Below are 11,882 nucleotides of genomic sequence, written 5' to 3' on the forward strand. Positions count from 1 at the left end.
AATCTCATTAAGGGGAGCGTCTTGGTCCAAAATCGACAATTTAGGCTTTTCCTGTTTTTATTCTCATCTTAAAGCTGACATTCTGACCCATCCAACGGTACCAAAACCATCTCTGTACGTTGATTTGTGCGTTCACGACAGATCCCGAAAGGGAGGGGGGTGGGGGAGTTCTTTCACATTTAAGATGGGGAATAATTCACGCAGTGCACTATAAATCACTTGTCTACAGACACTCAGCTCCAGTAACCTTGCTGCAGTCGTACGGGGTGGTTATTTTGTCCGTTTTCTAAGAATTTCTCGTTTTCTTTCATTTTTTTCGAAAAATTCACATGAACAAAAAAGTCTTAGAATTGCGTTTTACATACGTGCATTAAATTTCGAAGTGATCCGTCCGTAAATAAATAAGTTTTTTTCAGACCAAGACGCTCCCCTTAAATTCGCAAATCCAGAGAGGAGTGAAAATTCAACATGCCGAAGCACAGCTAACACCACTTTGATGAATAATGATGAAGACGACAACACTGATGAAGACCAGTGATCAAGACACCACATTGATGAAGACCAGTGATCAAGACACCACATTGATGAAGACCAGTAATGAAGACACCACATTGATGAAGACCAGTGATCAAGACACCACATTGATGAAGACCCGTAATGAAGACACCACATTGATGAAGACCAGTGATCAAGACACCACATTGATGAAGACCAGTAATGAAGACACCACTTTGATGAAGACCAGTGATGAAGACACCACTTTGATGAAGACCAGTGATGAAGACACCACTTTGATGAAGACCAGTAATGAAGACACCACTTTGATGAAGACCAGTGATGAAGACACCACTTTGATGAAGACCAGTGATGAAGACACCACTTTGATGAAGACCAGTGATGAAGATGACAAAACTTCAATTAAGTACATTAAAATAAATTATAAAAAACTTACCCTGTTCACCACGAAAATATATAAATAGACATTTATTATTAGACTATTGAAAACACCCAATTCTTCAAAGCTGAACATAACACGAGTACAAATAATGTAACACAAGTAGAAAAAAATCATTGATCTTCTACTATAAAGTCCCTATTCAACTATCAGGTTTTGAAACAATGCATTTAAACTCATTAAATATTACGAAGAAGTGCACCTTATAGGAAAAGCACAAACTTTAGTCAAGAATGGTCTTTTTCTGTCAATAAAAACTTAACAAAAGTCTTAGTAACTTTCAGGACATAGATAAACTTTTAGGTTCAGACGGTAAAGCAAACCTAGATTACCTAATGTCTTTCTTTAATACTATTTTCATTTTCAACAGAAAACTTTTTAGTATTACATAAATAATTAAATAAGAACAAAAAATAGCATTAGACACTTAACGGTACAGGAGATGAAGAAAAATGAGAAAAAAAACACGGCAATTTAAGAAATAGTAAATGGTAATGAGGAACGAGGTAGAGTTCACAAAACTCGTTAACTGCATTCAGATACGTACACTTTATATGATCAAGATACACATGACAATAATGACGTCATTTTAATGCCGAAGAGAACACAATTCCCAAGTAACTGAAGAAGCAATATACCACCATGTGTGAATATAAGACAATATTTTCAAATAAAATAACTTGTGCGCAAAAAAATACCTCGAGAAAATATTCCAAGCATAAGGATAGGCTATAATATTTCATAAAAATGTACTTGTACATATCACAGTACCATTCAGGAATCTTCAAATATATTGAATAATATTGGAGCATCATTTGGCTTTATGTAATATGGCTTTTATGATATTCAAACAAGCAAACTAATTAGCGTTTCTGAAATGATATGGCACAAAAGAAAAAAATATCAATTTGTTTGCAAAGCTGCATGCACGAAAAAACAATTATCAAACATGAAAAATGAAAACTATTATGGAAGCATTTAAAATTATTCATTAGTGCAAATGATATGTAAAAATACACACATGACCTCAAGCCAATAATGAAAGTTCAAAATAGGGATAAAAAAGGTCAACAGAAACCAAGTTTAAATGAAATAAATGAATAATTTACCGCTGAAAAAATGCAGAAAAAATGGAATTATCAACAATCTTGCATACAACAGGAATGAATTAATAGTTAAAAAAACCCTGAGTTTAAGTAACATTGTTATGTGATGCGCAGACGTCATTTTAGTGCTCAACTTAGAGATTATTGACAACGCAATTGTGATATATGAAGCGTTCAGTATCCTGGGTACAGTGTCTGAAATACAGTTATGAATACAGTATCAGAATACAGTGCAGTATCATGAGTACTGTATATGAATACAGTGTAATACGGTATCATTAACGAAGTACAGCATCATGAATGCAGTGCAGTATAATCAATGCAGAGCAGTATCACGAATGCAGTATAGCATCATGAACTAAGTACAGGATATGTGCAGACGAATAATGTACAGTATCTGCATAACATGTAGTATCATAATAAAAGTACTGTGCTGTGCAGTGTACAGTACATAGTAAAGAAGGTATCTGGCATGGCAGGCAGTTCAGTTTTCAGGTCTCAACAGAGAAGTGTACAGAAAGCCATAATGTACAGATTGCCACAGCAGAAGTTTCAATTCTAAAGCATGGAATGTAGATATTCCGATGAGGAGATAAAATATAAACGTAAATACCAGTTTTAAGCGTAAAAATTCATATCTTGAACAGGTAGTAAATAAATAATTACATCAAAAGGTGACAGGTGCTGAAGAATAAATAATACTGGGGCAACGTGACCAGGAAAAAGTATTTTGATATAAAGTTGTTTGCTAGAGAATCAATGTCAATGGTCATTTCCTTTCATTTCAGTATTCATGGAAATGATTAACGCATTTGCGTATTTGCTATCATCTGGTGTTTTTCATGGTGAGAATTTCTTTCAAACTAATTTTAGTTATAAGGAGACAGACACAATATATAACGTCCTTATGGCGATCAAAATCGATGGACAAAACTAATAAAAAAAATCATGACAGAGGCATAAGTTCTGACAGCTGTAGAGTTCTTTGGGCGGTGCAAATCTTAAGTTATATTAACATCAAAAATATATATTACCTGGCACTTGAACTAGGATTGTTTCTTTTATAATTTGCATTGTGCAACACCAAAATACGCAATACAAAACAATGGGACTGTAATGACAAAGGAAATACTACACTTCCAGTAGCGTATTCGTGATATAGAAACTATCAAAATCAACGAACTGGCCAAACAGAGCAGTAATATTAAACAGCCATTTGTGGTCAATTTCTTATTGAACAACCTCTTAACGCTGTCTTTTCTAGAGGTAAGTTACGCGCATTTCTTCAACACAAAAGTCATTATCGCAAAAAATGTCATCTCTTGCTACAATCATTTGATATATAGTCACCGCTTGGATAATATCATGCTGAAAAAATCTAGATATAATAAAACGTGCTACAAAAAATTCAAACACGGGCAATGCGCGTGGTTTTTGTGAAGTGTAAGACCTATTTCCACTAAATGTATAGGCCATTTCAAGATTCACAATAAATGAAAATGTAGTGCAGCTTACAGTCTCTGGATTATTGATACTTCCTCAACGCGATGCTTCATTTATTAATAGTTTATCAGAGAGCAAATGGATGACGTTGCTGAAGACTCAACTTTACCTAATGAATATTTAACCAAAATCATCTAAGTAAATCATGTTTCTACTTAATATTTTATACCACAGCTAAACAAATTTGCTTTACTATTGCGGTCAATTTTTAATGCCATATTGGATACTACCAAAAAATAATCATTTAATCAGTCTTTCTTTTTCTGCTCAACTTGCTCGACTTCATCCCAAGGTAAACTGATGACGTTAGTGAAGATGAGGGTACCTCCGAACACGAGGGTCGTGCCCACCCAGTGGGTGAGGGTAAACGTGTTACCGAAATAGAAAATAGAGAAGATGAGGGAACTGAACTTGCGCAGCGTCAGCACCAGGGTGACGTGTAGTGAGCTGACTTGTGATGTCAGCGAGAACACTGAGCTGATACATACGTATCTGTAAACAATTTAGGTTATTGACTTGTACGGTATTTTGCTTCCAAAACTATTACAGATTACACAAAAACATTTCAATTTCATTATGATAACATTTATAATAGGTTATTAATGATGTGAAATATCTCACTGCGCAAGATACACAAAATCATCCAAACTAATTAATAAATTTGTTATTAATGTTTATTAATGAGGTGAAATGTCTCACTGCGTAAGAGTGTTGCCAGCTAAGTAGAGGTAGAGTCTAGGCACGGCCGACAGTATCGGTACTGCTGACAACGCTGGCAGGGGCGCAGACAGTGAGAAAACTTTTATGAATTTGATGATGTCATTTGCTGACAGTAGAAATCCCGGCAGTGATAATAAGTGCTGGAAAATGGGAGAAAAATAAAAATGAGTTTCCAAATTGGAATACGACAAGTGATTAGCATTAGAAACGCCTCTAGTCATATAATTGAGATATTGATGCATCATTTGAATATCAGTTGATTATGAGGCCACAAAAAAAGAGATGAAGGTAAGGTCTTCACTTTACTTGCATTTCGTTTTTCAGTAAACTGACAAAAGATCAGCTATAGTTTTATTTAGAACTTTGCGCATGAAGCTCTGTCAGAATGCAGCTACGGTACATCAATGTCAACACCTACTTGATAAATACCACATCAAGTTGTCACCTATATGATAAACACTAATACTAATATTAAGCTGTTTTGATGGCGCTAGAGATACGTGCTAGATAGATAAATATATAGTTTCTATTAAAGGACAGCGAATCAAGTGCTGTGGCGATGTTATCGGCATTGACGGTACATTGTTTCGTTTGCAATGCAACTAAAAAAGTTTTTAAATGGAGAAAAAACGCAATTTAATGTAAAAGAACAGAAATAACTGAAGAAGAATAACTGATTAAAGAACCTACAATGAAGAAGAGAGCTTCTCTTGGATGTTTTCCGTGAGTTTTGTATAGGACCTCTTGGAAGATGCCCATCCTGGCAGACATGAAGAGCGCGAATGTGAGCAGCACGATCCCCAGCACCCACGTCACGAGGTTCTCTTCGTTCTCTGTGTCTGTGGCCCCTTCTTCTTGCTGGGAAATGTACACGTCATAAGAGATAATGTTCAAGTTTTTGTAAAAGCTCATTTAAAAAAAATTAGATCAGTACTCACTGCAGTGAGTGACAGAGAGCGCATTTTCTTGTCTGTCCGTGAAATCACGGACAGACAGACGGACGGACGGACATGACGAGCACAATAGCATTTTTTTTTTATAAATGAGAAAATGCAGTAAAAATGGAATCTAAACATTAAATATTCACAATTAAGGAAAGTCCAATGATGAGCTGACTTCTATGAAGCTGTCAATAAGCTGACTCAATATTAAGCGAGTCAGCTAATTACATGGTCATAATTACGCCCATGTTAGTGACCTGTACCTGTTACTGGTGGACATTAATTGAGGGTTTGTTCAGTAAGCATAATTTGTGAATATTTTAGCAGCAATAGTGCGGGTATGAATATCAAATTTGTAACTAGTGAATATTTTAGCAGCAATAGTGTAGGTATTAATGAGAAAAATTGTAACTAGTGAATATTTTAGCAAATATTGTTGATTTGAATGAGAAATTTTGTAACTAGTGAGTATTTTAGCAGCAATAGTGTGGGTAGGAGAAAATTTGTAACTAGTGAAAATTTTAGCAGCAATAGTGTGAGTATAAATGAAAAAATTTGTAACTAGTGAATACATATTATAGCACCAATAGTGTAGATAGAAGGAACAAATTTGTAAATAGTGAAAATCTTAGCATCCATAGTGTTGACTCCAGTGAGTACTTTTAGCAATCACAAGATGCAAGTGTAGAAGCAATGCAGCACTCAGCACTCACAGCTTCCCCGGATGAGGCAATAGTGCACATGATGGTGCCTGCCGTGATGAGAACCACAGAGAAATATTTGCTGAAGGTGTAGCGTCGACCCAGCACGATCATGGCCATGATCAGGTTGGCTATAAGTCCTCCCTGTACATAGAATAATTGCGAGGAAAAATAGACGACTCAGGTCATCTATTTTCTATGAATACATTGTGCAAGAAAATAGAATAATTGCAAGGAAATATTAGTAAGGTCATCCATTTTTTATGCAAATATTGTGCAAGACAGGACATGTGAAGTTTTAAACTAATTTCCAATTTGATAGCCAAAATTTGAAATTATAATATGATGGTATATTATAATATAATTTATACAAATTGCAAATGAATAACAGAGAAAAGCAATAACATGAAAAACCATACAAAAAAATTGTTCACGCTGAAGAAAAGTGTTGATAAGTTTCACTCCATTTATGAGAGCTGTACAATTTATTTCAAGTATACATACATAGTTTTTCATAAATTCAATTTAGGAATCTAATTATCATCAAAATAATTGAGAAACAACAATATCCAATTGTGACTCAAAATGAAATTAAAATATGATCAATTAATAAATTACTTCAATATAATATATATCAGCAATCAAAATTTCAGTAAAAAGAGCATAAATTCAAATATAATCAGAAACCATCTTCCTGCAGCTAATTTTACCAATTATTTCTATAAAAATACCCTAGACATCAACTTACGCTCCTGAAAATCATGTGAAGTGGCATGGAAATTTTGAAACTGAAGGCCAAGTTGTTGCTGACATTAACGATGAAGAAGAAGAAAACCAATAAAAGATACTCTCTGAAAAAAAAAAATAATTCAATAGGTTTTATTCAAACAGGAGCTGTGTATGAATAGCTTATGGAAATGTTAGTTTTATTTTGAAAAAATCCAATTTTGACCAGATATATATACCATAAAACAGGGTGACTTGGACAATTTTGACAGTTAAGAAAAGAAAATCCTACACTAAAAAATTTCTTGCTTTGGACAAATTGTGTCAATGGCTCTTGAAGTACCATGAGATAACATACAAATGCAATAAAAATATATATTTTATATATCCACTATGTGAATATTTTGATCACAAAAACTGTAAGTGACAAAAATGAGTGATAAGTGCTACTTGCACAAAAATTAAAAATACACAAAAAAGACATGTACCTATCTATACATAGAGTATGATTTTAAAAAGAGTTAGAATCATAATATAAACTTGCATTGCTGAATTAAATGGACAGTCATTTCAATCAAAAAAAAAAAAAAAAAAAACATGTAATAGAGACAAATGAGATCAATCCCAATAAGACAATATAGTATAGATTTATAACAGAGCACTGACTTGATGGGTATAACATTCTTCTTGCGGCCAAAATCCATTGTGAAGATAAAGCCCATAACAGCTATGAAGACAAACTGGGAAAATGTGATGAGTGTCCCACTGGATGGTTCAGCTCTGAAAAAAGTGAATATTAGTTAAAAGAAAAACAAAAATAAATTCAAGAAATTTAATAAATATTCACCTGGACCATCTTAGGTTAAAACTGCAGTACGTTAGAAATAAGCTTTCATCCACAGAAGTGTGAGATTAAACTGGACAAATTTTCAAACCAGAAAAAAGGATTTCAAGATATATTGTATATGACCTACATGTGGAGTCATGTTCCTGGGCAGAGAATTGTAAGCCGAGAACGAGATTCAGTTTTATAAATTACCATAAAGCAGGGTAACCATTGATGAGGTGACTAGGACCATTTTGACTTCAAGAAAAGAATGGGCTGTACTCAAAGTTTTACCTTATAATAAAAATTGTGTTGATGGCTCTTGAAGTAAATTAGAGGATAACCTACAAATGCAATAAAGAGATACGGCTTATATCTTTATTATGTGACTACTTGTATTGCAAAAAGTACCAGCACTAAAAATGGTCCAAGTCACCACATCAATGGTCAGTCACCCTGTTTTGCTGTATTGACAACTTGTTATTTTGAATACGGTACTTTGTTATTTTGGATACTTTGTGATATAAAAAATAGAAATTGGTCTAGAAAGTCAAGTTTCAACAATACCTACCTATATTCAACATTTTACTCATCTGCATACTATGGGAAAATTGGGATTTCCACAAACTAATATGTTAGTGAAAATCCCAAAATCAGCTAATAATTAAGTAGCAAAGATAAATACAATAAAATTTACCACATATTTATGAATCCATTGATCATCTAAGAAATGAGACAAGATTTGCTAAAACAGAATAAAAAATTTTCATTTAAATGTCTATGAAATTCCTTACATTAGTGTAGTTAGGCAGAAGTTCTTCATTTATACAGGTTTGATTGAAGACCAGAGCGTACTTTTTATTTACGATTTTCTTATTGTTTTTTTCGATAAGCCGAACAAAATTTCTAGCTGGAGCTTGGAGATCAAAAAGCAGATTACCGAATGACATTTTAATAGAATGCGACGTTTCGAATATATCAATATTCATTATCAAGCAAGTGAACAGTTATTACAACGCTAAAAATTGAAATTTGGACATGACATAAGTTCATACAGAAAGTATCGTAGATACGGTTCAAAATCGAAAATTAAATTAATCCGAGAATAATTTCAACGTCCTGACGAGTCCCGCGGTTTGCAAATTGATAGCAGGAGACTCGTCCTTAATGATGAGAGCCTCCGCTATCAACAGTCTCGTAGTGTTGGGGCACCGCATGACGATGCTGGTGCAGGCCTCCAACGTGGCACGGGTGATGGTCTCGTTGTGGGCCTCCCGCATATGATTCTTCGGTCCTCCCGCTTGCAGATGGCATGTGAGTCTACGGCTCAATGTCGTGCTTGTCAAACCGATGTAATTTACATTTTGAAGAAGTCTACAACCTTCTTTCATGCAGGAAAATTTGTAAATGACATTGGTTTCTTGTAGTGGTCCGGACTTTTTACATGGATTGTTTTTCATGATTAAATTCTTGATCTTTTTGTTTTTGTAGTAAATCATAAGTTGTATTCGGTCAGTTACTGTTGTGCAGCTGATGTTATTTTGCACAATTGAATTGAGGACTCGTTCGTCAGTCCTATGACCATCGTTCATTTGGTTTTGATAGTAAATTCTGGTGACGCAACCTCTTGATGAGGAATCATCTGTTCGGTTTTGACGATGCTCTGATATTCGAAATTTCTTTGTCAATCGTTTTGTTTGCATAGCCGTTGTTGACAAGAATTTATTTGCAGGTTTGGAGTTCAGTTTTCAAGTCACGAGCAGAGGTACAGGCCTTGAACGCTCGATGTATGAAGGCGCGTATAGTGCTGATTTTGTAGCGCTGGGGACATTCGCTTTCTTGGTTCAGGACCTTTCCGACGTCTGTAGGTTTTCGATAAACTGTAGACAAACAAATTATTATCGTCTTGCACCAGGACGTCCAGAAAAGGCAACGTGCGATTTTGTCCGAATTCGTAAGTGAATGTCAAAACGGAATTGCGTTCTAAAGCCGCGCGCAGCTCCATCATGTGAACTTCGTCTCGAATGATGACGAAGATGTCGTCGACGTATCGACAGTAAAGGTCAGGTTTAATTTGTGCATCCAACAACACATGGTTTTCAAGTTCGCACATGTAGAATTCGGCAAATGTTGGACCAAGAGGACTGCCCATTGCTACACTGTTAATTTGCTGGTATATTTTGTTATCTGGGGTCCGAAAAGGCGATTCTGAAGTACAGAGGCGGAGGAGATCAAGTAGAATATTTTTAGGGATTGATGGGGCCGGCAAAGTTTCATTAGAGTAGACATGTTTGACTATTATTTCTAAAGTTTGTTCGGTTGGAACATTGGTGAATAGGCTATTGACATCAAGTGAAGCGAGTTGACCAGATGGGCGCCGATTGCGAAGGATCTCCAAGAAGTCTCCTCTAGATCTGAGTGAAAATTTCTTTGGTATGTACGGTTTTATAATAGCATCCAATTCTTGGGCTGTTCGGTAAATTGGAGAGGTAACTTGGGCAATTATGGGCCGGAGCGGATTATTCTCCTTGTGATTCTTAACATTTCCGTAGAGGTAACCAGGCAAAAAACTCCCGACGATTGGGATTAGCTTCATACAGAAAGTATCTACGATACTTTCTGTATGAACTTATGTCATGTCCAAATTTCAATTTTTAGCGTTGTAATAACTGTTCACTTGCTTGATAATGAATATTGATATATTCGAAACGTCGCATTCTATTAAAATGTCATTCGGTAATCTGCTTTTTGATCTCCAAGCTCCAGCTAGAAATTTTGTTCGGCTTATCGAAAAAAACAATAAGAAAATCGTAAATAAAAAGTACGCTCTGGTCTTCAATCAAACCTGTATAAATGAAGAAATTCCTTATTTATATAACTGCATCCATTGCATGATACACAAACAAAAATAGTACATTGACATGCTTTTGGCGTGATCCCAAGAAATCACCAGTAAAAGTAAAACCTAGCTTAAGATTTGTGTGGTCTACCTACTAGAAGACATCAACCTGATTTTCCATTAAGTCTTAATTATAATGAATGGCCAAACAATCTGCTAAGGTGCATGTATATTTATGTTTTATGCAAATTTGATTGAAGACCAGAGCATGCTTTTTATTAAAAATTTTCTTATTTGATTTTTCAATGAGTCAAACAATATACATATATTGCTGGCACCAGGTGATCAAAGAGCTGGTCAGCAAATGACAGTTTAATTGAATGCAACATTTCAAATATACAAATTCATTATCAAGCAGGTGAAGGTTTTGCAACACTTTAAATTGAACTTTTAGAAATGACTGTGGTCCAAATCTAATGTATTATGGATACAGTTGAAATCTAAGCCTAAAAATTACTATGAAAACAATTTCAGCATCATTCCTGCAATTTAGAGGCCACCGACCAAAAAATTAAATATATGGACACCTTTGGCCATAGTGAAAAACCAGAGATTTTTTTAGAAACAGTTCATTTTTAGTTCACTCTTTCAATCAGAATTTAAATCAAAATCCTATTTATGATAATGCTGGCATCCATGATATTTTACTGATCTACTTATGGGATTCAAAATTGAACTTGAGGAAGCATCTAAAAAACTTTGCTTAGCCACTTGACATTTTCTGGAAAAAAGGTGGGCTCTTTACTTATTTTCTATTAAAATCAAGAAAAATTATACATTTTTGCCTACAATCCTCATAAGTTGATTTTTTGTATAGACCAATTTCAGAAAATTCTGCCTGATATTATAGATTAAATTGATTTAAATTAATAAATCCAACTTTGAATGTTTCAGACTTACTTGACAAGAAGCTCCAAGAAAAACACATTGCTGCAACAGCCAATGAAAACAAATAGAATTGTAGTTGCAGCACCCATTATACTACAAGGCAAGCAAGAAATTTATAATGAATACTTTTCATCAATAAAAGGTATCAGACTAATGGAAAGCATCTGAAAGTAAACAGTAGAAATTATAGAAAAATTGTTATAAACTAGGAATGAAGTTCATTATCTATTTTTATAACAAATTTGTCAAACAAACAGGCTTTTTTACATGAAAAAGTATCACTATCAATATACATTAGAATAAACAGACAATAACATACTTTATAGTTAAGAGAAATTTGAACAAAATTTCCATAATTTCTGCTAGTATTTTCCATTCTCCAGCAGGGTTGGCAATGATTAAACCAAAATGATTAAATCATGTGATTAAATCACTTGATTTTTTATAAAAATCATGATTTTTTATTTTTTCATATATTTAAATATATTGAATGGCAGTCTTTATTTTATATAGAGGTATTGTTATTCATGGTTTAGTATAAATGTACTTTGAATGACAAATTGGTATATAAACTTGTTGCCTTAATTGTGTATTAGGTTCCAATAAATTGAATGTTT

The 11,882-nt window shown here is 34.2% G+C and overlaps 1 protein-coding gene across 1 annotated transcript; it reads right to left on the reverse strand.

Moving 5' to 3' along the window:
- Positions 1-391: 391 nt before the first annotated feature.
- On the reverse strand, positions 392-11,424 carry LOC108669339 (UDP-xylose and UDP-N-acetylglucosamine transporter). Its single transcript, XM_018156648.2, has 7 exons — positions 11,278-11,424; positions 7,319-7,432; positions 6,675-6,777; positions 5,939-6,070; positions 4,975-5,142; positions 4,264-4,424; positions 392-4,056 (listed from the first exon to the last, which is right to left on the reverse strand). Exons 1-7 carry the CDS (start codon positions 11,352-11,354, stop codon positions 3,813-3,815), a joined length of 999 nt encoding a protein of 332 aa, XP_018012137.1. The 5' UTR covers positions 11,355-11,424; the 3' UTR covers positions 392-3,812.
- Positions 11,425-11,882: the final 458 nt, after the last annotated feature.

This window comes from Hyalella azteca, unplaced genomic scaffold (assembly GCF_000764305.2).
Source record: "Hyalella azteca isolate HAZT.00-mixed unplaced genomic scaffold, Hazt_2.0.2 contig12682, whole genome shotgun sequence".
In the NCBI taxonomy this organism is placed as follows: Eukaryota; Metazoa; Arthropoda; class Malacostraca; order Amphipoda; family Hyalellidae; genus Hyalella; species Hyalella azteca.